Source organism: Apostichopus japonicus, chromosome 19 (genome assembly GCF_037975245.1).
Source record: "Apostichopus japonicus isolate 1M-3 chromosome 19, ASM3797524v1, whole genome shotgun sequence".
Taxonomy (NCBI): Eukaryota; Metazoa; Echinodermata; class Holothuroidea; order Aspidochirotida; family Stichopodidae; genus Apostichopus; species Apostichopus japonicus.
In genome coordinates this window covers 22,119,487-22,146,445 of record NC_092579.1, presented here as the reverse complement: position 1 = coordinate 22,146,445, position 26,959 = coordinate 22,119,487, and the positions used below count along the sequence as shown (strand labels likewise).

Genomic DNA, 26,959 nt, shown 5'->3' with positions numbered 1-26,959 from the left:
AAAACTGTTTCCACGGATTCAGTATGAATATAATAAATTGCATAATGAATTAAGTTAGGCCTATCATCAGAAGTATGTTATAATCCACTTGTGTCAAGATTAAAACTTCCTGACAAAATAAAATACTAGAATGCATTTTCTTGATGATGCATACTTTTTATTCCATTTAGCCTAGTAGTATAGTCAGTATTGCGAAGTTCGGCATACTGCGAAAGTTCGGACACCCTAAGAAATACACGATTTCACCATGAAAATCTACAGGAAGAGTCAAATTTCACCAAAAAGTACGAAGCTACAGTTATTTTCTCTCCAAAATGACCCGTGTGCAAGAAATTACTTACATATTTGTCAATAAAATGACGAAGATCTATGAAGTCTGTTATAATTACTGAAAAAGCAACTGCGCCACCAATTTTATCACCAGCACCACACTGTGTGTTGCGTGTCCGAACTTCGCAATACTCTAGCAAGAAATACCAGTTCCACAATCACGAAGAATCTTCTTGGAAAACAACGTGAAAACAGTTTGCAGGAAAGAAAGTTTGGCCGTGTATCGTACTATAACAAAATTCTCCCACCATATGAAGTATATTTTCAAATGATTTATACCAGAAGATTTAGTTTTGGGGTGTTTTAAGTCTTAAGTGGCCGAACTTCGAAGTCACCATCCTAGTAGTATTAATGTTTGGCCTATCCTATTCTTGCTAGGCCTAGTGCTAATGTAGCACTAACAAATAACAGACATTCTGTCTTTGCAGCCACCAATGAACACATGTTATCACTTTGACGGATAAGAGTACCCATAAAAACTAAGCTTACGTTACGGGGACTTACATTACACATCCTTAATGGGCCTAGCGTTAGTCACATAGTTGCACCTGCAAACATAGAAATTAGCCTACACTGCTACAGTAGGATAAGCGTACAATAATGTATGCAACATTGTTATTACTCTGTTAGGCTGTAATCTTTCATTATAATTTACGATTAGCAACTTATAACGTAGGCTACAAGAAGCCTACTCACCGAAGTTGTTCCAATGAATGCAAATTTTTGGTTTTTCCTCCACTGCCCCACATACTCTTCGACTTAGAAAACATATTTTTGAAATGTTCTACGCCATGAATTAGGTGACACAAACAGGAGCTGGAGAATTATATCGAATACGGTGGGTGGTTGTTTGTTTTCAGGATTAAAAGTCGTACTATGGTTTATGTTAAAACGTTATCACACAATTCGTTGACCAGGCCAGACGTTCATTAGGTGTATATGCTAAGGTTTAGCTGAACACAGGGCGCTGAGTTTGAAACGTGGCTGCGAAATCGTTCCACCAATGTCCGTGAAATGGTGTTTGCATGGCATAACTTTGACAGACGATACATGTGCACTTGTTGTCAAAACTATACTGACCCAATGTTGTAGTAGAGATCAATATTATTTGGTCTCTAACGATCTGTTTTAGGCATAGGCGTACGAGGCGGGGGGGCAGGGGGGCAGACTGCCCCCCCCCCAAATTTCCAGAGGACAAGAAATTCGGGCAAAAGGCTTGAAAAATTCGGGCAGCCTAAGAGGAGAAATATATATATATATATATATATATATATATGCAGTAGCTTGCCCGAATCTTTTTTGCCCGACAATTCCATGATTTTCTTTATTTAGCATCATGATGCCTGAATATTTCCGTGTAACACCACCGCGAGCGCAGTTCATCTGGGCTACCACGCTTTTTGCACTATCAATTTTTTCTCTAACTAGTCAATAGTATACCTGGACCAAGGGCGGCGGAACCGGGGGGCACAGGGGGCAGGTTAAAACTGTGCCTTTTTTCTACATAAAAATTGAGGTGCCTCAAGTTAGCAAGAGGCCAGGGAACCAGAATGAACACTCGGGAAGGGCCGTTTCCTGCCATCTGAGGGGTTTGTAAAACCAAAAATTTTCTAGTACGCTCCGCGCCAACCGATGGTGGCGCTCCGCTCAGATAGTCGTGCATACAACTTTGCAAATCCTGGCTAAGCCTGTGACTTTTAATGAATTTCTGTGGGTCAAACTCAAAGCTATTTCGAATGGAAAAAAATTTGTTAAGATATGAACAAGAAAAAAACTCTAATTCGGAAGATTCCTACATTAGCAACTAGCATGATTTCACCACATTTTGTGTCAAAAGAAAACTTGTTCCTTGTTTCCCAATTTGGATATTGCAGTGCTAGTACTGCATATTTTCCTTTGGGGGGGGGGGGCGTTGATGGAGTGATGTGTATACACAAATAAGATAATACAATAAGAGTTATAAAGGGTACTAAAGGTAAGGCTGCATCAGTCCAATCGAATTTCTGCAAAGTGCCCTTTGATGTCGGTGCCCCCCAGATTAAAAGTGCTTCCGCCGCCCTTGACCTGGACATCCCCAATATGAGTGTATATAAAAAACATTTTCTTTTTCATGGATGTTGAGGAGGGGGGGGGGGCAGTGCCTACACGCCTAGAAGTACAGGTTTATCGTTTTCTTTTTTATATTTTATACTTTTTTGTGAGACAAATTGCAGTCTCACCCGACACAGCGACATTATCCCGCCTACGTGTCGTTGAACAATGTATCATGGTTTTTCTGGAGGTAGCTGAGTACTGTGTTAAAATAATAAATAAGGTAACTAAATAGGAGCTTAAAAAATGTACTGTCCCATTTTTCCCCTTCAAAGTGATTTTACCATTTTTTCTTCTTCTAATTTACCAAATTTTTGGGGAAGTGTAAATTTCTAAAACGTGAGATTATAAAATAAAGAATGTTTAGATGCAACTTGCAAGGCCTCAGAAGTGCCGTTTCCGGCAATCTGAGAGGCATTGTGTGCCAACAATTTTCTTGTACGCTACGCGCCAACTGATGGTGGCGCTCCGCTTAGATAGTGTCACGGGAACTTTCGGGCACAAAAAGTTCTGCCCCCCCAAACTGAAATGGTCCCGTACGCCTATGGTTTTAGGTTTGATGAACCTTCCACACACACGCCATGTTCTTTGCTATATATAGGGTATTTTACATGTCTCAGAGAGCGTGCTAAATATACACAGTTGACTACGTGCATACACCTAAACATGATAGAGTTATCCAAATGTACATAAAAGATACTTTTGTTACGTCATTCGCTATTATTACATGGGGAGGGGGTGGGGGTAGCGATTATATAAACTTGTTCAAGGAGACTAGTATATCTGTTTTGAACAGCCCTTCAAATATTCCGTACAAGTTAATTTGTATTTGCGCCCTCTCAGACCGTGATCAACATCGAGACACGGCTTTGTAGATGCGACAAATCAAGAACGCTCTGTTACAAAATTTTACAACTACACAAATATGCCTAAAGTTAAACGTAGCAGAAAGCCACCACCAGAAGGATGGGAATTGATTGAACCAACTCTTGATGAATTGGACCAAAAAATGCGAGAAGGTGATTGCATTTTTTACATGATGTGACAGAAATTAATCAGAACACGAATTTGTCATTGCTTTATAATGGTAACTGGTTTCGCGAAATTGTACTTCACAGTCTCCCTGGCTATATCGTGGACGTCCTTAGTTATAGCAATTAGCCATAGCCTAACGCTTTGCCAAGTTCGAGTTTAGTGTTCGCCGGGTTTGTATGCTTGCGATATTGCAAATGGATAATATGTATTGCCAAAAAAGAAAGAAAGAAACAAGGCTTAGGCCTAGCCTACCTGACTTAATGCCACTCAGAAGATATGCTATCCTTGGATGGCTTGGCATTCACTTCCTAGTTTTCTTATTTCATTTTCATTGTCATTTTTCTTGCCTTGCCATTAGTAAAAGAATTACAGAACTTGAGATAATAGGTAACCAGTGTTGTGAAGGATCTGGCAGATTTCGAGAGATATTTACTGGTAAACTGATTGCTGCAATTAGCATGTTGATAGTTTCAATGGTCTTGACTTATTTATTGGTACCAGTTTCAGTTTACTTTTATGATCAACTATTCAAATTTAGTCAATGTACAAATATTTTACGCCTAATGTGCACTTGTTGCAGATCTGACCAACAGCTCTCATTCTGCATTCTACACAGTACAGAACATACCACATGAGAACATTATTAGTGAGCCATTGGCTGCAGTTGAGATAACATTGCTGGTACCCACCACACACAGCAAACAAAAATCTATCAATAGTTTAATGGTACAGATGTAAACAATCAACAAATATGAAAACATCTACTAACTTTGACCTAATTTGTTTCTTTTATTCAACTAAATAATTGCTACTTAACATTCTATTTTTTCAGCTGAAACAGAAAGCCATGAAGGAAAGAGGAAAGTAGAAGCTTTGTGGCCAATCTTCCGAATCCATCACCAGAAATCTCGGTATATCTTTGACCTATTCTACAAAAGAAAGGCTATTAGCAGAAGTGAGTAATTCTCATGCAATTTTTACCAGTGATAATATGATGCTCAAGTTTGGTACTTTAGAACTGATGTAAAGTCCCAACTCAGTCATAGCATATTCAAGTAGAAAATCCATGAAAAAGTTAACAGGTAATATCAAAAAGGATAGATTCCATTGAAAACTGGGTTAGTCAGGTGTACTTTACTAACACATAACTGGTGTAAACTAGTTGAAAAAATTTTGTTCTCCATTTTAACGTGATGTAGATGTATAAGTCATGTCCCTTATGACTCTTGCTATCAAGTTTAAATACTCTCATTGGTTTTCCTTTGTTTATTTACTTGTATATACCAATGTATACTCTACAGGAAAATTGCCAAATTTCTCTTGAATTCCATCCCTGTCACCTTCGGGGTTGTATCAAATACTATTAATGTGTGATCCACGGTTACAAGATATGCAAGTTACTGTCGCTTCTGACTGACACCTATAGCAAAGAAATGTCTATGTTAGGATGGCATCCAACTAAATGCTTGATAGTTCATTAAGTAGAGCAACGAGCCCTTAACCCTGATTGGTAGAGCATCAGACTTGTAACCCTGATTGGTAGAGCATCAGGTTTGTAACCCTGATTGGTAGAGCATCAGACATGTAACCCTGATTGGCAGAGCATCAGACATGTAACCCTGATTGGTAGAGCAGCAGGCTTGTATCCCTGGTTCGTAGAGCATCAGGCTTGTAAGCCTGATTGGTAGAGCATCAGGCTTGTAACCCTGATTGGTAGAGCATCAGGCTCATAACCCCAAGGTCACAGGTTCAGTTGCTTTACTAGCCTGTTCAAAATTGTTTGCTCTTTTTCCTAGTAAGTTTACTCTCTAGCAGGATAAAAGGTGCTGACTAGTTTCTCAAAACGAAAACACATCACTGCTAATTAGGGCATGCATTTTAAGTCATATCTTCCGATTGAAGCAGACTTTTCTAGTGTTTCCAAGACAAGCCAATATCTATCTAACGTTGGAACTCCACATATTAATTTGCTGAATCTTTGTGAAGCAAATTATTGCATTATGAAGTGTATGTCTTGTAACGGTTCTTCATGTCTTCCTCTCTTCAGCTCTTTACGATTACTGTATAAAGGAAGGTTATGCGGATAAGAACTTAATTGCCAAATGGAAAAAGCAGGGCTACGAGAATCTGTGCTGCCTTCGTTGTATCCAACAGAGAGACACAAACTTTGGAACCAATTGCATCTGTAGGGTACCAAAGCCCAAACTTGAAGAGGTCAGTAGTTTCATTAAATTACTGTGCAGTGGACATTTGCCCTTGAAATGAAGATACTTAGAACAATAAATTTTTATTGTGTGGTTTAAAGCTTTTGGTGTTCCACTGCACCCATTAAAGAACACAAAAATACATTTCCGTATCATTACCCTGTAAATTTTAAGCTATGAGAGCCTTAAGTTTTTGTCACTTGTAAACAAGCCTCTTTACTCACCATTAACTGATTTTTGAACACTGTGCTTTGAAACTTAAGTGGTTTAAACTTGCCCCAGTTTACCCAATTTCAATGTATCGAAAAAATCTCCCAATTTTCCTGAGGGAGAACACCCAGGTGGTTTGATACAACTCTGATAGGAGTTATGCCTCCTTAAAACCAGATTTTTCTTTGTAACACACTATTGTTGTTCTTCTACAGGGAAGGATTGTGGAATGTGTCCATTGTGGCTGTAGAGGGTGTTCAGGATAAAATATCTTCCAGTCAATTAGCGGATGCAGTTACAGTACCAGCCATTCCAGTAACAGAGAGGATAACTTGGGAGGGGGGGGGGGGGTAGGGTTGAGCTGTTATAGGTCAGTCAAGTAACTAATTTCAGCCTCTCGATACACTGAGAAAGCTCAGACTTAAATGCAGGATAACATGAGGAGAGATGTTGTCCATGGCACAGTTTGGTGTTTACATGTTGCCTTATGTCTTTAAATGCTAAAAACACTAAGGTTCGGTAAACAAACACTGCTATACTACTTTGCATTTTTTGTGGCAGTGTTGCCATTTCAAAAAGCATTTTGCTATACCAGATTATTCCCTGATATCTACATACAGTAGTTGAGACACTGTTCAGCAGGGGAGAGCATACAAATGTGAGACACAATGAAATTCTGTACCTAATCTGCAGCCAGAACGATGTGAATGTACAACTGCTCCTTGTGATAAGAAGTGAAAACATTGTAATGAAATGGGAAAGTTCTATGGTGTTCATTGGCCATATGTTAGTTTGGATATATCTTATCACAAGGTGGAACGATATACAAACTCCCCCAAAGTATACTGTAAATGTCATGTTTTACCATGTTGTAAGGTTTCACCTGCCATATTAATAGGGTTCGATTAAACCACACTGGCCGCAGAGGATTTGCCAGCTGGTAAGCACTTTGCCAACCTGTGCTGTGGATTATTTTAATGTGAATCAGCATTGCTCACAGCTATGTTAATTTGCATGGTCACTACCACCTTCAGAATGGCAGGTGCTATTTCAGTCATGAACTGTTCATGCAATTTGATGCAAGGTTTACATCCAGCTTTGTTGTTGTGTTTTAATGTTTAAAGGGATATTCCGGTTGGCTTAACTCAAACAAAAGTGCAGGAAATTTTCAGCAACTTTTGGTTAAAACTATATCCTTGTAGTTTTTCTTTTGTATGATAAAGATACAATTTTTTTCAAATTTGGTAGTGTTTAAAGAATGCATCTGGCAAAGCAAAGTGAATGATGTCATCACAGCGATTTCAGTTGGAAATGTTATTGTCTTTCTTTGTAACTCACTTTTTCATGGTGGAAAATAGTATTTCTACAAAACAATTTTTGAATTTGATGTAAATACAGAGAACCTTGACAGAGAGCTAAGTCAACCCTCCAAATGTATCAAGTTTCAAGGATAAATCAATGAGAAGATTGTAATAGGAAAACAAAGTGAAGAACATTTGCCATTATGACATGATCATCACAGGCCACCTACTGTGGCTCACTTTAGTTTATAATCAAGGGTTAAGCCAGTCAAACTGGGTTACATTCAGTCAACCCTATCTTGAGTTAGGGACAAGATACTGAAATTGGGTTTTCCTCTAATGGAGGGAATATTGACAAATCAACTTTCTTCTTTTTCTGTGCTTATTATGAATATAATAGATATTCTATTATGTAATTTTAACCTCTCCAGGTGTTTACAAATGGTTTCATCTCACATATATTCATATAAATTTCACAGTTTCACATCTTCAGGAAGTTATACCAAGATGTTGCAGTTTTGGATCAAGGGAGTGTAACCCCCCCCCACCCCACTCCTTGTAATACCCACCCAAAAAGCAAGCAACTCTGGCTAGGGCTGCGATTGTAGGCTCCCTTCTGACCAGAGACATTACGACCTGTATTTTGTTTATTGCATTATTTGCAAAAGATGGATGGAAACGCTCAACATTGAGAAAGTCTGCTTACCTTGTCTGATAGATCAAGTTTTGTCAGCAATTGGCCTACTGTTAGCAAACAACATTCTAATTTTACATATAACAGTCGGTGAACAACTTGTCAGTGATAATCTGTAAAGTTTTTATAATTTTGGGCATAGGGAATCGTTTCATAATTATGGCATAGAAAAATGCAGTAGTCACATGAGTGAAGAACTAGTAAACTACCACTTTAGCTTTGTACCACTTTAGCTTTGTACACATGTAAATGAAATACTGTATACCATTTAAACATCTGTCGGACACAAAGTTGAATCTTCCTAGCATGATTACATATTCTTTTTCAATTTTTGACTGTATATTTCAAGTTTTAGTTGTTTTTTTTCCTTTCCTTTTCATTTCCTTCTTTGCAACCTCGAAATTTCTGTTTTCAAAAGTGGAAGATAATAGATATGTTGAATATTACAGTTAAGTATTATTATCTTTCCTTGTTTCATATCCATCCTGATTTTTTTTTTCAATCCCCCGCCCCCCCCCCCCCCACCATACCTAAATTGATATTTTATACTTTACAGATTAGTTAAAGCAAAAGCAAAATAGTTGTGTTTCTACTGCTATTCCTGTTGTTAATATATCCACCTTTAAAATGTGGTTTAATATCAAATTCCCCTTTAACGGCTGTACATTGGCTCCTCATTCAACCCCACATTTTATTATGATTGTCTTTTAAGTCCCAATTACTCGACTAAAATGTCCTTCTACCTTCATGCACACATCAGAGCAACCATGGATGATATCTAGTCCCACTGGAAGATTTAAGCATGTTACCTAGGACCATCAAAGTTCTGTTGAGTTTGTGGTGCACCTTAGGGGCTGACCTTATAACCCGTGAATGTGTTAGATTTTAATTTGGGTATGGCGGTATTGAATGATGAGCCTCTGGTGATCAAAGAATCAATCCTTAAAAACTGATCGTGCTATAAAATTGCAACCTGGATTGTTAAAAGTGGTATGAACGAACCACAACATATCAAAGTCAATTTGCACCTACAATCATGGTGTAATATTTGTTATTAAGTTTTGTTTCTTACTATATTGGTTAGAATTGATGACATTCTTAAAGGCCGTGAAGACTCGCGCACAAAGAAACGTCTCATGACGGTAATCTGACGTAGTTTCGAATGAGGTGTAACAAGTGTTAGACACCATCGATCCCAGAAAATACACACACAGCTTGCTACCGTCGGTAATTAGACACTAGTGTACAGTCAATACATTACAGCTACGATCAATACCCACAACACAGTGTACATAGCAGCATAGACATTTCAGGTCTAGATAAAAGATAACAAGGTATCACGTTTCATTACTGTCTGCATTTTGTTGCGACAAGTAGAAAACGTCATTTGCAAGCAACAGAAAGTTAACTTTTTCAGAGCGCGACCCGCGGTTTGGGTCGAGTCTTCGATGAAGACAGGAGTTTGATGATGCACATAGCCATTCCAAAAAGGAAGGTGCAATATTGGTCTGACATCTCACCGTTTTCTGTTGCATCTCGTAGTAGACGTTTTAGTGAAATGACGGACTTGTTAAAAAATATTTCTTTTGAAGGCGTTTTACTTTGGTCAGTACACGTTTGGCGTGCCATATAAAGTGCAACTCTTCAACCAGCTATCATCCAACCACAGTTGACAGTTTATCGTCTGCCACCAACTTACGAAAATATAAACATTTTCAAAAACATGAAAGTAAGTCGCATCTCCTACCAACGTATTTGTGCTCATCACTTGAAAACGGAATGCATCCGGTGTTTATCAACCCCTACTGGTTTATTCAGACAAGGAGCTAAAAAATAGATATTTGTCAAATCCTTACTATTAGTGGCAGTAGGCTAAGGAAGGATTCGTATCAACAACTTCGTGGAACTGGTTTAGCCTAAGCTGTGATGTATTACTATTACGCCTAGCCTAGATTGACGAACCAGTTGAGGAGATAATCGATTCAGTCACTAGGCCTAGAGTTATACAAGCGTTATCATAACAGATTAAAGAGGTTGTCACTGCAGGATACTTTACAGGTTGGTTTCATAATCTTCCAATCTATGTAGGCTGGGCCATTTTAATGACCTTTTTGAGGTGCATCTGCGTGCACGTTGTGGGGGACAAACTAAAACGAATGACAGCGAATGACCGAATGACAATTGACTTTGTACAGGGTTAATTATCATTTGCGAATGACAGCGAATGACAACGAAGGACAGTGTTGAGTGGAGATAGAATGATTAACGGAGTGGAGTACGCGGTTATTGGTTTTCTGCGCAAAAATGATTTGAGGAAATCGCATGTTACGTGGTTGCAGGGTTTTTGTGTAATTTATGGATAGAAACCACAGGGAAAGTTTTTGTGTGAGAATGCGCCTTAGTTCTGTGCTTTTTACCTCCATAGATTTATATAGAAAGATTACTGAAGCCGTTTCAAGATTATAGTATTGTTAGTTTCTAACAATTAATATCGGAAAAATGACGTTAAATTTACTTTTTAAAATCAAACTTACAACTTCGCTTACTATAAGGTGCGTTTTTATCTTGCCCGTACATTATCTAGACACCCACGAAGTCTGAACTGTGATACCCGGTTGAAGAAAATGTCTGTGCTGTCATTACTGTCATTCGTTTTAGTCAACGCAATTTTTTAGTGTGTACAACATATTGTCATTCGTTATGTGTAACGCAATTGTCATTCGTTTTAGTAACACCCCGTTGTGGTACCGGTACAAATTACATGAAAATACAAACAGACATTGCAATAAAACAATTTCGATAGTTAGTTGGGGAGTTTAATCTATTTTCTTGTTATTAATTTGTGAAATGGCACCCAAGTGAAACACAAATTAGTTTCTACAATAAGTCACAAGCCTTCAAATTCAGGCTATTTACTGGCTAACTGCTAGTACTAGTAGGCCTAGTAGTAGATTTCACTGACATTGTCAGTAGAAAAATAGCACCTATCATATTTGTTGATTATTGTCATCAACACATGACAATCGTCAGTCCAATAATCACATGAATCCAGTATTACTGCTTTGGCTTATTATCAGCAAATATTATTGGGCTGCTCCCATAAGATGTGTGCTGTACTTACCAGTATGAACTTGATATTTTTAATAGTAGATCTTTTAATGCACTTTGTAGCAAGAGGCTAAAATCATGAAATTCCTGCCCTGGCAACTAATGTTATACTCCAAATGGTCTCAACGTAGTTACATCTAATTGGTTTTTTCCTTGCCAAAAATTGCCTTTCGGTCGAAGGAATTGAAGGGCTTACTTTTAATAAATAATAAGTTTTGAAGTAAGTAGTCATAAAAGTGTTACAAGGCCCAGCCCGCTAAGGTTCTGAAAGGCAGGAAACCCAAAGCATACAAGGAAGACAAGAGTAGAAAGCACTCTGTCAGTTTAATTGTAAAGTAGATTATAGCTCACATGCTTTGAGCAAAGCAAAATTACAATAGCAACAAAATTAATTAACTTACTCAAGAAAAGGCACATCCTTCCAGCCAGGACAGCTCTGACTAACAGCTTCTCAATCAGTCCTGACCACCAAGGGGTAAACAATGGAGTAGCAGCATAGTAGAATGTTGATGGATGAAGGTGAATTGTGAGTAAAATGAGCTGAGCATGGAATGAAGGTTACTGGCATGCTCTAGCTAGAATGAAAGGATGGAATGAAATGGAATGGTTTAATGAATGTCTGAATGGGTTAGTAACAGAATGCATAATTTATTATAGCTTCTTTTAATTTATGAATTTCAAATTATGTTGGATTTTCTTTGATATTTGTTTTTTTTAGAATGAAAAAAGCTGGAACACTGACAGAGGCTCTTGGAGAGGTTGTGTCTTCCTACTTTTCTCATACTTCAAGGATGACTAGGTCAAAATTTTCAAGATCAGAGGAGAAGATGAAAAATCAGCCACAGGAAACATTGTCCGAAGGTGACAGAGTCCAGCTCTCAAGACTAAAGCCTAAAATTAAGAGCGATCCAGACGACACTGCTGTGAAGAACGTAGTTAAGAGGAAACATGTACCGATCCAATATGAAACTGAGGTTAAAGTGAAGAAAGAGCCGAGAGAACATTCAGAGGAAACCCCTTGGGAGCCTCTTAACTGGAAAGAACAGTTGCTGAATATGCATGAGATGAGAAAGAATAAAGATGCTCCTGTTGATGTGATGGGTTGTAATAAATTACAAGATGATGATGCTGATCCAAAGGTAAAACAGGATTACCTTTTATTCAATAAATATTAAGAGGAAAGAGGAGTGGATGGTTTAAGAGATGGGTATATCAGGACAGGAAGGAAGAGAAAGTGGAAAAGAAAATTATTATCATATAACTTAAGCAAGTGGAATATGACCTATATCAATGCAACCGGAATGTCACCATGCCAACACATATATACAAAATTGACAGAAAGCTACGGTTTGAAGCTGAACTAAAATATAACTGAGATTAGGTGAAGGTGGATGTGGGTTTAGGGACAGGGGAAGTTGGGACATTGGGAAAGCAGTTGAATTTGAATGGCTGGAAATGCATAGAAAATATTGCATCATGGGTATGGCGTATCACCCTGTAACAAGTCAATCCCTATACCCCTCTCCAATAACCTCATCAGATTCTCAGACTGTTGTTTCACTTACCCTTTTACACACATTTACCAGGTCAGAAGGTACCAGGTTCTCATTTCATTGATGCTGTCTAGTCAAACCAAAGATCAGGTCACGTCAGCGGCGATGATGAAGCTACGGACACACGGTCTCAGTGTTCCAAGCATCCTACAAACTTCAGACAAGAAACTGGGGGACCTTATCTACCCAGTTGGATTTTGGAAGGTACTGTAGTCTGTATAAATTAATACTTATGTTTAACTTTACAAACTTTTAAGTGTATCTTCTGGTAAGGTTGTCTGTGGTTATTTACAGTTTAATTGGCTAGGAAATCACCTGCATGTTTGATCACTCAAAGCTTCTGGAGAAGTGTAAAAAGTGGTTGTAATTTCCAGAAAACTCACTGAGTTTAGCATATATGTAAACATTTGCATTGCAAAATGGACAATCCTCCACCCCCCACCCCTGTTCCCATACCCTTGTAAAATAAAACAGATTGGATCATTTTCAATATTACCAAGAAACTGTAGTGTTAATTGATACAAAGAAATCTCCTCCCCCCTCCCCACCACCAACCCCTTTCCCCATAAAATATGAGATCAGGCCGAGTGTCGGCTTACTTTGTTCTGGAAGACTTATCTCTCTTGTTCTACTCAGATAGCCAGCACAATACCTAACAATGGTTCATATTTTTATGAAATAATTTTACATTTGTCGTTTACATGTACTTTCTTTGCTTGTGTGGACATAATGTATCTTATGACTCTTTGAAGGAATTTTAATTACATTTTACTGCAAAGAAGTGGATAAGACCAGAGTCTAAAAATTTTACCCGGGTCTTTGTAGAAATGATACAAAATTTATCTCAGCAGATCTCTTGACCAGCCCTGTCCCTCAACCGCCTTCACATCTACCCATCAATTGTAAACTTTTTTGTGTATGCTTGATATACCTCAAATGTTTTCTCTCTCTCTCTCGTTTTGAACAGAAAAAAATAATTTTCATTAAAAACACCACCAAAATATTGGAACAAAAGTATGACTCTGACATTCCACCGACATTAAGAGAGTTGGTACAGCTGCCAGGTGTTGGACCAAAGATGGCCCACATAGTGATGGATGTGGCATGGGGAGAACTAACTGGTATAGGTGTAGACACTCACGTTCACAGGATCTGTAATCGATTGAAGTGGGTCCAGAAACCAACCAAACAGCCAGAGGATACTAGGAAGGCTGTAGAGAAGTGGTTACCAAGGTAACTTTGTGATGAGTGGGAGTTGGGGGGTGGTTGTTTTGATAAAATGTTTTGAATATTGCTTCAGTAGCAACACATGTGAAAAGAAGAGTATTTTGCCCTGAAATACACAGTTTTGTATAGTATTGTACAGAACTATATTTCTCAGTAAACTTTAATCGAGTTAGAATGAATTTGATTCACGGGTGTAAATTTCTCTTTCAATTATTTAATAAGGATCCTTTTTAAGTGTGTAGACATTTGTCAGCATTTCACCATAATCTATGGAAACAATCAAATAAATGACATGAATCAAGTATCAAAATCCTACACAAACCCAGAGACCAAGCCTTGCAGATGTCAATCAAGTACTAAATCATTCTTTTTCACTTTTTTTTTTCTTTTTCTCATTTCTTCCCTTGTAGGGACAAATGGAGAGAGATAAATGTTTTGATGGTTGGCTTTGGTCAACAAGTATGTCTTCCAGTGGGACCAAGATGCCACGAATGCTTAAATCGAAAGATTTGTCCTCATGGGAAAGGAGTCGTCAAAAGTCCGAAAAAGAGTCCAGCGAAAAAGTCCAAGCCCTCATGATACTGCCCAATAAACAAAATCCATCTCAGGTAGAATTTATCCCTTCCTTAAAATCTTCTTGTTCTAAACTTTGAATTTTGCTTTTAGACTGTTTTTTATAATTTATCAGCGAGGAGTTTTTATTCTTTTATTTGGAAAGAAGATCGCTGTGAAAGAAGTGGGGAGGCATATCAACCTACAGTGCATAAATGGACACATTTTGACACATAAGTGTAAAGATGTATGACACATTTTCTACAAAGAACTTTTAATATCGTCCTCGGCGGTAGAGACAACATTCACATGGAGCCAGGTTCTGCGGTACTCTACCTGGGAGCAGCTTTGGGTACCGCTGTACCTCACGTTGCTGGTAACTATAATCAGCAGTTATTTTACGACGCTTAAGCGACCACAAATGTGGGAGAAACCTGCAAGGGCTTATGGATTACAACTTACACGTTGGGTGGCTTCCAATTCAACATTTTAAACTCAAATTTGGAATCTTTTCGATGGTGGATTCAATGGTCGATTAGGTGGAGAAGTATAGTCTTGCAGAGAGTCCTAGCAGGATAGCAATGTAGCAGAAAGGAAAAAATGGGAAAATAGAACAAGAAAGTAGAAATTTGTTTTGCCCCTCAAATATTACCTAAATTATTCCCAGATTAATGGATTGAGACAGGGAATCTCCCAGAAAGTCATTAGTTCAATGGAGGTATAAGAAAATGTTTCTCATAACAAGGTTACAAGATTTATCTTGGTACAGGGCCACACACAAGATAAAACAAATCTTGATCAGCTGAGTGCAAACAATTGTAGATCTAGTAGACTTCATAGAAAGGATTACTACAGTTCTATTTATTTTACATTGTTTGTAGACAAAAGGAGTAGATATGATTGAACACATTAATTATACAGGAATGCATACAAGAAGAGTCGTTACACATCTGTATTGATCATAGGAAGTATAAGCATCAATATTCCCATACCCACCCCCCCCACCCCTCACTTCCCCTGTCAGATGGAACTCTATAGCTACCTTTTTCAACCAATTGTTAACTGGTAAAAAAGAAACATTTGAAAGAGAAGTTTATCCTTCAAAGGTTCAATTTTTTAGACTCTTTTATCTTAAACCAGATGTACAATACAGAGAGACATTTGTTAATATCATAAAGTATTTGGACAAAATTTAAAATTATACATTTTATTCTTTCTCACTTGTCTTAGGGACATAACGTTCTCAAGCAGAGTAACAATTAACAAGTGAAAGTTACCTCATACAGTTCTTACGTACATATTTCAATGTGTTTCACTTGATCTGGGTAGCGTACAGGACCTATTTAAATTAATTAAAAGATAAGAAAGGAACCCAAAATATAAAAATACACCCCCAGAAAAAAAATCACACTTACACAACATGACTCACCATTGGCAATGTTGGTAGTTATGTTCCTGGGTCTAAGGTAGTGATTACTAATCATACAGGGTACCAGACTTACAGAAGACATAAGTTCCAACTACAATTATTAAAACATTTTATAGCGATGTGTACACCTCCCTCCCTTGGTCAGACCCAAAGTTACCTATGTGGTAGAGTTGAAACTGATAACTCCTCCCAAACAGAAAAGCCAGTTTCGCAGTTGTGAGATATCAGGGAACTGTTGTCATTCAATATGTGAGACAAAATGACTTGAGCAAGTCTAAATCTGTCATTACAAATGAACTAGTGCTTGAACTTTGAATATATATATTTTTTCGGTCCTGATCCGTTTCGTCTGTGCTCATTTCTTTCTTACGTCAGAGATGTCATATAATACAAGATTCCTTCGTTTTAAGTTTCCATAGCGTCCTATCACTGGCGTTCATTCCAGGAGAGCCGCGATGATCCCTTTGCGACCGGTTTATCCATCTCCATTCCAATAACTCCATCCTCATCCTCTGCTATTGCAGCTCATGCTTCCGTCCCGGATCTTGTCTTGCATTCTCTCCTTTACCGCTGTACGTCACCGTATTGTCTTTGGCCTGCCTCGTCTCCTTGGTCCTTCTAGTGTCCAAATCAATTCAGTGCGGTTTTTACTTTAGCCTTGACATTTTGAAGAAACTCTGCCTGGTTGCACTATGACATCACACATATTGGTCAAAGTGGCTACACATTGATACAGCAAATAAAGAGTTAAAAGTGGACACAAACACACAAGTATATAGTCACTGGCTTTAAAAATGACAGTGATCTTTGTGAAAGAGCTATCCTTCTGCTGGATTCTAATTTTGAGACTGGAAAGTTGAGACCGATGTGATCATTAGGTCTCGTTATTAGGTTCAATATTTTACATTCTGCATTTGCAAATCACATCTCCATATACAGAAATAAACATTCTAATAAATACAGAAAAAGTGACATCAGATGATGTCATGTTTAGACTTGATAAAGTCTTATATGTGAAGAAACGCTAAACCTGCGATCATCTCCCGAATAGAATAAGTTGATTCTTAGCTGTTTTGGGGAAGTTATCTCTATCACATAGATCAATGATGATGGTTGGTTTGGTGTCTCCTTGCAAATAAACCAGTCTAACACACAAAACATTTCTGTACTAACAGACTTAATACATTAATGGAATGACTATAAGTGAAAAAGGAGTATATTAATTTCAACAGTAATTATGATTTTGGTCAAATTGTGTTTTTTTACAGTTAACAGCAAAATTGTCATCATAAATACATCTTTGGATTTACTGTTTTTGTCTTGTTTATTTATTTTTATTTTCAGTATTATAAAGACATAGTAAAAAAGAAGTTTTACTGTTGTTCATATGAGAAAATACAGGTATGTTTGACACATCCTTTCTCCTGTGTGGAAGAATAAATAATTTTAAGACGAATAAAAAAAAATTAGCAGAACAAAGGAGAACTGAAAATTTGACTAAAATTACAACATTTTAGGATTTAAATTAGCAAAGCAGGACAATGAGTACATTTTGCAGCCTTTAAATAAATATGCAATTTGCCAGATTAATTCTTTTTGAGTTTTCTAACTTTTTCATTTGTTTCGATTTACTTTTGTTTCTCTTCGTTTCAATTAATTGTGTTTTTCTCTTATTTTCTCTTTGCAAAGAAGTTAACTAACTCCAATACACCAATCTTTGTAGATGAACCAGGAGTATGGTGGGCGAGAGGGTGCCTGTATGGGTGAAGAGTAGGTGTAGGTTACCACCACCCCCCCCCCCCCCAACTACCCTCTACTGGTTGCCTCTCCAACTTTGATAACCTAAATGTCTATGATTAGATTTCGGGATCCATGTTTACCATAAGCTATACAATGTAAAGTACAACACAACAACAAAAAAAGAAGGAAAGAAATGAAAAAGAAAATCTCAAAATAGTTGTTTTTTAGACCAAACGGTAAGTTCTGTAGTAAATTTACTGAGGCAACGACCAGTTTACAATGTTTCGTATTAATATATTTTGTAATATTTACAAGTGAGTGAATTTGCCTTACTTGATGCAATCACTACAAATAAGACACCACAGCAGGCCAGAGGACGGGCCTCTTTTATTTTTAATGTTAAAATAATGAAGAGGTCATGGCCCAATGGTTACTTTAAAAAATGTTTGATTTTGGATAAGATGAACCGTGAGAAATTAAAGAAGAAAAAACAAAGATATTGAAAGGCCTGTGAGAGTGGCGAGGGAGTGGGTGAGTGTGATAGGGGGAGGGAGGGGGTAAGTGGAGGAGGCAGTGTATATATGTGACATGACAAGTTCTTATTGGCAGTAGACTGCATATTCTTTCCTTTTATAAAATAGAATTAATGTAGGTTGCAGCATCATTCAGGCTAGAACATGACTAAGTAGTTAAATACAATGATGTAAAGAGAATAAGATAGACTAACGAAAAATAAAATAAATAAACTGTACATATGAGAAGTTCACACTATTACCTCTTACCAAACAAATTATTACTATTAGCCAGCACCTACTGACATTTTCCAGTTGCTGTACATATCAATTAGTAAAATTAGAGAATCCACCGTCACTGTTCAACCCGAAAGTGATTTTCCTCCAATAAGTTTCTGACAAAAAAAAAACAGTAACTTAATTTGTTCAAAATCACATATAAATGAATTTTAAGCGAGCGTGACAAATTTTGGCCACTAGCACAAATATACTGCCAGTCTTGTAAACCAATAAGTAGGATTCCCTTTTTATTTATGTTTTTATTTTTTTTTCAATGTAATTTTCAGTACTAACTTATAAATGTTGCTGGTTTCCTAATTGGCATTAGTTATTGCTTTTCGAATTTCAATATTAGTACTGTAGGAAATCTTGGTTGATTTGAGAATGTTTTCTCAAAAAGGTTACATCTGGGTCTTTCGACTCATGGAACGTGGCAGTTTTGACGACCCATGAAAACGATATCTTTGTCGATATGTTCATCGTATCCTTGTCGACATGGGAGCATCCTTGGCGAAATTGGCGTATCCTCGTTGATATGGGTGTATCCTTGGCGAAATGGGCGTATTCTTGTTGATATGGGAGTACCCTTCACGATGTGGAGTATCCTACACGACGATGTGGAGTCTCCTTCACGAAATGGATGTATCTTGGATAGTATATGAAGTATCATTGACGATATGGAAGTATCATTGATGATGTCGAGTATCCGTCACGATATGGAGAGTTAAGACTATCGAACGAGTTAAGGAGACAATGACACCCCTCCCTCCTCACACGAACCCATCCCCCCACGATGGGAAGTTCCAACTTTATTCTGCTACTTACACCCAACGTAACTCGTTACACTCCGATATCAGAGTTTTGTACATATCAAATATGCTAACTCGATACAGTCCGAGAAGCAATGGAATATTATAGTCAACAACCTTATTGCCGCCAGTACGTTCTTGCAAGTTGAAAACCAGATTCAGTGTAAGATACGTAAGATACTCGACTTGTAGTAAAGACAGTGCAGGGTGCGATTTCCACTCACAACTTAACAAGGCCAGTTTTCTGCCTTCTCTCTCTAACAAAAAAAAAATAAGCTAACTCAGTAAACGACATCATTGGTGACGTGTATTACTCTAAAAGTGTCCTATTTGTGATAAAATTGAAGAAGTCATGCCAAATGTTTATTTCGTGCCGGCCTTATATGCGAAGTAACAATAACGTGAATATGCTTTAATGTCTCGCTTGATTTTCCTTTGATATTTCACTTGTGAAGTTTCTATTTCATTGAAGTACAGAATATGGACTTGTTTCATATACTGCCTTTGCTGTAGTATGCATTGTCTCTTAGCTCAATCCGTCACACTGAGTGAACCCATGAATCATTTCTATGCTGTATACCAGCTCAAGTCAATAACCCACGTCGCGGGTTAACCTTACAACGCCATTCAACAGGGCAGCAAGTGGCCTGCAGCATGACTGGAACAAACTCCCTCCAATGGGCCTGACCCTTCATAGGCCTTAATTGTATAGGTCTGACATACGCCTTCCGACGGTCTCTATTTATACCATCCGATCTCCTAAACCGTGTCCGAACAACCCATGAAATCTATGGTGAAATCCCTCGGATATCCCCAGTCTGGTCTCCGTAATCTAGGGTTCACCCTGTAATATTTCTTCTCATGAAGTATGTATGCTTGACCTTAAAAGAAAAACAGGATGGGAAGAAAAACCAGCAATTAACTATAAATAATTGAAGTAGACTCGTTTCTCATTTTGATAACGTACAGTTCCATTCTCTCCTCTTTCCCCACCCCTTCCCCCTTTTTTTGACTGGGTTGCGATTGCATACACTAAGAAGACCGTTTATTAATTTTAGGAATTACTGAATGACGCGACTCAGGAATTACTGAATGACGCGATTCCACGTCTACTACACTACACCCTCACTCCCCCCCCCCCCCTCTCATCCCTGTCTCTTTATTTTCTCTCATGGAAATCTTCGTGTTGTAAAACATTCCCTTATAAAGGCTACGAAATAAATCGGGTGTCTTTTGCAAATCCCAGAGAATAACAGTTGGTGGTGAAATAAATTGAGTGACGACGCTAGCAACCCACCTCATCCAACTTGCTCACGCCCCCCTGATCTTCCCATCAACCCCCCCCCCCCCCAACACACACACTTCTCCAAATCTCCCGGCTTGCCATGTCCATGCAAGTCATAACTCACCATCTGTATATGTAAATGCATTGGTAATTGTCTTCGGTAGGCCGGAGAATACTTTGCTGATTGGCTTTGGATAACCCGGGGCTAGCCTTCCTTTAGATTCGATATATTTTGAGACTTTCTTGCCGTGGAAGAAATATGTTCTTGATCCAACTGCAACGATACCGTCCACGTGTTGTTTCAAACCGAAGTCACTAATCGGTCTCGGATAACCGACTATTCTATAAGGACCGTTGTATTTCCAGTAGTTATTACCTGTGGGGGAAAAAAAGAACCAATCAGAACGCATTATTATACAGGCTTAAGCGTGAATACAAAATCATCAAAACCTCAGAGAGAAATTATAAAGAGCGAGTATGCAAGGCTTTTACCCCCGGCCCCCTCCCACGTTGTGTTATATATCAGTAAAGTTGATGTAGTGTCATGTTTTGTAAATATTAAAATATAAATGGGAAAGAAATGTGGAACTGTTGGGTGAATTCCCCTAATTATAAAACAAAACTCGCCTTTAAAAAGTAGTTCTATAGTGACCAGCCACCTATGCCCATGACCCCTCCCCTTCATCACCCCACACCCCCCCCACCAACTTCCCCTGGTAACATTATATCACAGTAAATGACGGAGAAACATCTCACCTTTAAAAAATAATACTGTTCCGTCTGGTCTTGCATATGCAGCTTTTATATTAACAGGTAAGTCGTTCCATTGGGTCGATACTTTCTTCCCATCTCTCGCTGTCAAGAGTTTGCCGTCTTTCGCTTTCCAAAAGAGATACCCCTGTACAACAAGAAATGTTATACACAATAAGTAATTATAGTTACAACAACAGGCGCGGCGGAACGGGAAAATTATTGGGGGGGGGGGGGCTAATGTGTGGAGACTATCTAAGCGGAGCGCCACCATCGGTTGGCGCGGAGCGTACAAGAAAATTTTGGGTTTTTCAAACCCCCAGATGGCCGGAAACGGCACTTCCCGAGTGTTTTATGCTGCGAATACCTAGCCCTAAAATATGGGTCTCAAGCCTACAATTTCTCAGATTGCACGTAAAAATCTGTAAAAACATTGTAATTTGTATATTCGATGGTGTTTTAAGAGAGTAGCTATTACTCGTAGTGTACTCGCAAAGACGTTTTTGAGTGTAGTAAATTACTACTTGCAATTAAATGCAATAATTAAATAAATGTCATAAGAAAAAACAGAAAGCATTCTTAATGTCAACAAATGGATAATTCCAAAACCATGTGCAGTTGCCAACAAATTTCTATGAACCAAGCACTGTCACGAATGCATGTACCCTATACAGTACTGGTGAAATGCTAATATTGTGTTTTTGTTCGTTTAATAATTGATTGCGTTTAAACATAGAGCCATGTTCCACGCCTTGAGTGTACTCGTAGTGTAAACGCAAATTTTGATGAGTGTAGCGTTTAGCTTATTACACTCTTATTTAAAACACTAATATTCGATGAGGCATGATACAGACAATCAATTATCATATCGTTTGAATGCTCTGGCTGCAATGCTCCGCACCTACCCCCCCCCCCCCCCCAAGTCATTGGCCTAAGACGAAGTTGTGTTGAAAAATGGGCAGATGTACGTTTCGGAGCCTTGGTAAATATTGGGGGGGGGGTCTTATCATGCATTTGCCCCCTCAACTTTCTCAGCCCCCCAAGCCCCCCCCCCCCGGTTCCGCCGCCACTGTACAACGATGTGCTTTAGGAGTCTTTGTAATAAATACGGTTACAATTAATGGCTGAATGAGAGAGCAAAGAGTGATGAACTTTTTTACTGTAACTGTCAAGCACCTGAGGTTTGTTCAGACGGGGGAAGTGGGGGGGGGGGTTAATAACTCCCTGGTTCAGACGTGATACCGCCCCGGAAAGCCCTATGTTATATGAACGGAAATACATGAAGTGCGAAAATTGAGGCAATGTTAGACCACGTTATAGGCCTCCAAAGAGTAGCTTATAGGTAAGTTAATCACTTGTGAGCAGTGAAAGGGATCTCGTGTTGCTAAAATATTTCATGGTCAAGATTTGGAAAATTGAAATTATGATGATTGGTAGATTTTTTTCAGCATTTCAGTGAAGCTGGGTTTGAGAGCAGCCACCTTATGCATTCACCTTCGATGGTCTGAACTTTTTTGATGATTCTGTTGTGTAGTAAATTATTACACAACCATGACGATGTACTTTCTTCCCAAAATTAGCGCTCATTCGCAGAGATCCAGCGAATGAAAAATTCCGACCAAAAACATTTCACATTTGTCCCGTCCAAATATTCCCATCAAAAGAATACTCCAACGCATGCGTGGGCAGGTGTTGACCCTTGTGATTTATTTACTACACAATAGTACCCCCCTCCCCTCCCCCACAAAGAAAATAGAGAGAAAGGAACGGTTTTCGATCCTACACTATAGTTACACCAAGCAGGTTCCACAAGATGCTTGTAGAACTTCCTTGGTTACACATGATTATAACGACATTAGCCTTAACTAAATAACATTTACTAGTGAAGGCGTGCACCATCAATCTGCCAGTAGTCATTGCGTGCAGACGCTCGGCAAGCTCAAAGCTAGAGTACCAAAGTAAGGCTTGGTTTTACTGCTGCTAATATTTAAAAAAAGATGAAACTATTTAACCAACATTACCCTTTTTGGGGGGTGGGGGGGGGGGGCAAACGCCAATTTTTTACTGGAAAACTCGCTTGTTGCAACACACCTGCTATGCCAAATACCCGAACCTCTCGGCTTCCGTATTGACCTGTTAGACTTACCCTGATAGCGTAGATGAAACCTTGTATGGAGAATACTACGGGGAAAGAGGTACCACAGTACGTTCTCCGAAACATGGTTTTTAGGGCTGGTAAGTTAGAGGGCGCTCTCTTCCCTGCAAAAAAAAAAATTAACAAACTTCTGCATACATGATCGAGTAATTTACTTTGCTTGATTTTGATTGAGAGTATACTTTCATTTTATAACCGACAAAGTTTTTCATCTAAAAAAAGTTACCGTTACTACGTATAGAGAAGTGACCAAAATGTGGGATGAAGTGTTTGAGGCTGTGGTTGAGATCCAACTGTATACTTAGTAACGTTATACTCAGTGTACGTTGTGTTAATGGATTCTGGACACGAGAGAGGTGAGGGAGGGGTAGATACTGGTACGGAGAAGAAACACCTCCACCTCCCATCTAACCCGTTCTGGAATACCACGTACCTGAGAACCTTCTTCTGAGGTTTCGGACTATATGCATTGTAGAAAGAGTGTATAATTGTCTTACTAAAAAGCTGTCTGTCTTTCGCATCATTAAATATATTTGTAGGTTTACGTGATCCAAAAAGGATACCATCTACGCTATTCAGACAGCAGCTTTGTTACATAGGCTTTATATGCGACGATATAAAAGACTTAGGATCTTTCTTAGCATATAAAATTATCCTTACGTAAAGGTAATCATAATAAGGTACTTTATTAATATATTGCAGGTGAACTCTCGGTTGGGAAGGTAGGGCACCGGGAGCTGAAGCGGCACAATAGCCTTCACAGACATTATTTTAACATGGACGTAATGCCACCACAGGCGGTAATTTAGTCACCACTAAACATTGGTCTGACTCCTGATAGAGGGCCTTGACATAACTTGGCCAGCCTGGACAAAGAGAATCCGTGACGTTACAACCACGTTCGTAGTTTTGCGGGCTTTTGGTAAGTCTAAAATTTGACTTTCTCTCAGAATGTAAATCAGACAAGTAGGCCTATATGCTTTAGTTAAGTGTGTTATATGTTTCGAGTTATATTTATGATTAATTTTAATTTTTTAATTTTATTATTTTACCCGTTGGCAATGGTACATACCGTAGAGAGATTGTATTGCTGATACATCGTCCGACGGTAACCGGTTTTCTGTCCAATAACGATACATAGGCCACATGATAGACCTACGATCTTTAGAGTGTAGTAATCCAAGAGCGTGCCCGATCTCATGTACTGCTATTTGATATAGATGGTAGGCTGTTAAAGAAGGCGGAAGAAAGTATATATATTAACGATGTGACGGTTGATAGAAGTCTGGCGCAGAGCACAGGAGTCCATCAAATCATTAAAAAGTCACTATTTTTTTTACTAAGTTATTTTGGGTTCACGTGTATATATTATAAGCTAGAATAGAATTTAAATACCGGTTTGTGGTCCTCAATGTGTCATGAAGCAAATGTGTGAATGCGTGTGTACGTTTGTGTGTGTCTGCTCACATTTCCAGTAAGTAAATGTGCACGTGCCGCATGCATCGCGGTATAAAACGTAGCAATGCTGTGAACACTTTCCGGCCAACCGTTGACGAAAGACTAGATCCGGTAGCAGAGGGGAGGTGTGGGGGGGGGTGCGTGGGCTACCATTTCACAAAGGCCCACATTTTGGTTAGGGAATGGTCTTTTGTACCGCGAGGGACGTTAAGGCTAACTGCGTAAAATGTCACACAACAAATTGATATGGTTGCAAAATCTGCCAGCATTTTGCATCTAATCGACATTAATGACTACTCCTCCAGGACGGTGTTTAATAAAAAAAAATGTCCACATATTTAGTAAACCCACCAACCCATAGAAAATCCTGCGTATGGACCTGAAAGATCAAAACTATTTTTTTACGCCCCAATTCACAAGAACAGAACGAGGGTTGGCACAGACACAGACGGAAAGATCGAAGATATGAGATTTACAACAAATATTTCTCTTCAAAAAAGTATTACCTGACCTTCCTCTCACTGTAAAGACCTCGTCGTCATCGAAATGAATGTCACCATCAGTGTCTCCCCAGCCCGTTCTGGGGCTGAAGGCGTGCGCCAAATCTCCAGAGGGACCGTCAAATCTTGGGTGATCGGGATCACTGGCGTGTCGCCCTTTCACGAATGCGATACGAATGAGTGCTTGGTTAGCCTCTCGGCCAGTGAGTTCTCTGAAGTTGATTGGCGCGTACAAACTCCAAACTTCGAAGGCCTTACGGATCACAAAATGAAGAGATTTCGGAGTAATTAATCCTTTAGTTGGATAGTTTAAGATCCTGGAATAGCAGAAAAGTAAAGATAAAGTCCACATATTGGGCATAATTTGTTACTTTAGGTCACCGAAATCACAACAGGAATGACGAAAGCAAACGTCAGGGTTTGCCAGAAATCGAAAAGAGAGAGAAAAAACCCAATACATTATATTTGTACGACACAAACTTTTCTTTACAGGATCATAAACATTTAAATAACCTGCTTATAAGGAACATACAAATGATTTGAACAACATGGATCACTTTATTATAATGAAACCTATTGGACGGTGGCTTATATGTCTTGATAAGAGTGACTGAAAATTATAACCCAACGCCCAGTTTTAAACATAGTAATATAGATTAATTAAAAGGACAACAAGGGGTGATACTACAAACGCAAACAATGATATTGTAGAACTCAAAAAAGTCAAATTATGTATCCTGAAGCATTGTTTAGACTAAATTTCCCGGGTCTATAATTAGGTTTAAATGCAGGATTGTGCAAATCACTTGTTGTTTTGGTGTGATGTTGAAAAGGAGGGAGGGTGGGGGAGGGGCACCCGCATCAGCTTCCCCTCCTCCGGATCCGCCCATGGATATGTACGTCGAATGTTGTATTCTGTGGATATATGTACAATTACCAATATATTTGCCTCTTAATATAGTGTATAGTGTGACTTCACCACATGGACATTGTCATAACTCTGAAAGTCACGTGTCTTTTCTTCGTTTTCTTTTTTAAAGTTTTTTTTTTTTTTAAATATAAACTAAACAGCCCTCTGTCAATTTACATCTGGTTTTCCAATTTGTTAAGATAATGGATCTGTCTGAGAGCACGTCTGGCCGCGATAATAACGTGAGATGACAACGCATAGAATTCCTATTATTATATTAAGTTATACCCTTTTCGCATAACTGCTACCCCGTTTTTAATGTCACCATTTGAGGTCATTAACGTTCACCTGGAAACCAAGGTGGTATGAATCATTCACGGGTTACTTAACTCAAATGAAAAACAGTGGCCCAGACACTTTCGTAACGGATACGTACAGGTATGTTATCTCAGAATGTTTGTGCTGTATCAGATTATCAAAGGAAGGGGGGGTTGATGATGTCAAAATGTGTTTCCAGTCACATCGGCATATTTTGGCTGGCAGTCACATGAATGATTTATCGTATCAATTTTATACGTTAGCACATGTTATTGCAATGGTTTTGACCGCTTTAATTCTTAGTTCTGTACGGTTGAGGCCTCCCTTTCCAGAGGCTTCGAGAGCCAGATCGCCCCCTGGGGACAATGAAGGGATGATTGTCAATGAACTCCAAGTTTTTGAAGTTACTCGAACTTCTTGTTATAGTTCTGCCCGTTTCCTGTTATTGAAGTTGAAAATCAATCGATTTCTCACTAAAGGATGACTAAAGGTAGATCTTTACTCTTGCT

General features: G+C 38.6%; 4 protein-coding genes across 15 annotated transcripts in view; 2 read left to right on the top strand and 2 right to left on the bottom strand.

The window, feature by feature from the left end:
- LOC139959560 (protein CLEC16A-like) overlaps nt 1-1,245 on the bottom strand; it is a 95,828-nt gene extending 94,583 nt beyond the window's left edge. For all 4 annotated transcript variants that reach the window (XM_071957275.1, XM_071957276.1, XM_071957278.1 and 1 more), the window contains exon 1: nt 1,027-1,245. In XM_071957275.1, the coding sequence (XP_071813376.1) occupies nt 1,027-1,100 (74 nt within the window). In that variant the 5' untranslated portion in view covers nt 1,101-1,245. The remainder of the gene's footprint in view (nt 1-1,026) is intronic.
- Nucleotides 1,246-3,263: 2,018 nt separating this feature from the next.
- On the top strand, nt 3,264-8,311 carry LOC139959830 (protein BUD31 homolog). The gene is made up of 4 exons (XM_071957711.1): nt 3,264-3,440; nt 4,289-4,411; nt 5,504-5,670; nt 6,086-8,311. The coding sequence occupies exons 1-4, from the start codon at nt 3,347-3,349 to the stop codon at nt 6,134-6,136; spliced, it is 435 nt and encodes a 144-aa protein (XP_071813812.1). The 5' UTR covers nt 3,264-3,346; the 3' UTR covers nt 6,137-8,311.
- Nucleotides 8,312-9,445: 1,134 nt separating this feature from the next.
- LOC139959829 (endonuclease III-like protein 1) overlaps nt 9,446-26,959 on the top strand; it is an 84,067-nt gene continuing 66,553 nt past the window's right edge. For 5 of the 7 annotated variants that reach the window (XR_011790233.1, XR_011790232.1, XR_011790230.1 and 2 more), the window contains exons 1-6: nt 9,529-9,923; nt 11,692-12,112; nt 12,560-12,730; nt 13,494-13,759; nt 14,164-14,361; nt 23,967-24,186. Coding sequence is in view for 1 of the 7 variants with exons in the window: in XM_071957710.1 (XP_071813811.1) it covers nt 11,693-12,112; nt 12,560-12,730; nt 13,494-13,759; nt 14,164-14,332 (1,026 nt within the window). In the remaining 6 variants the exon portion in view is untranslated. Of the gene's footprint in view, nt 9,924-11,691; nt 12,113-12,559; nt 12,731-13,493; nt 13,760-14,163; nt 17,051-23,966; nt 24,187-26,959 lie in introns of those variants that run through there. The other 2 variants (XR_011790234.1, XM_071957710.1) reach the window with 2 other exon arrangements.
- LOC139959828 (interstitial collagenase-like) overlaps nt 17,692-26,959 on the bottom strand; it is a 35,090-nt gene continuing 25,822 nt past the window's right edge. For all 3 annotated transcript variants that reach the window (XM_071957707.1, XM_071957709.1, XM_071957706.1), the window contains 6 exons: nt 25,229-25,539; nt 24,337-24,492; nt 23,256-23,368; nt 21,116-21,257; nt 20,484-20,735; nt 17,692-19,955 (listed from right to left, as the gene is read on the bottom strand). In XM_071957707.1, coding sequence (XP_071813808.1) covers nt 19,834-19,955; nt 20,484-20,735; nt 21,116-21,257; nt 23,256-23,368; nt 24,337-24,492; nt 25,229-25,539 — 1,096 coding nt within the window. In that variant the 3' untranslated portion in view covers nt 17,692-19,833. The remainder of the gene's footprint in view (nt 19,956-20,483; nt 20,736-21,115; nt 21,258-23,255; nt 23,369-24,336; nt 24,493-25,228; nt 25,540-26,959) is intronic.

Bases quoted from the DNA above. Each gene is read 5' to 3' on its own strand.
- LOC139959830 (XM_071957711.1), top strand. From the start codon at position 3,347: ATGCCTAAAGTTAAACGTAGCAGAAAGCCACCACCAGAAGGATGGGAA. The intron at 4,412-5,503 runs GTGAGTAATTCT...TCCTCTCTTCAG, and splicing joins AAGAAAGGCTATTAGCAGAA to CTCTTTACGATTACTGTATA. The intron at 5,671-6,085 runs GTCAGTAGTTTC...GTTCTTCTACAG, and splicing joins CAAAGCCCAAACTTGAAGAG to GGAAGGATTGTGGAATGTGT.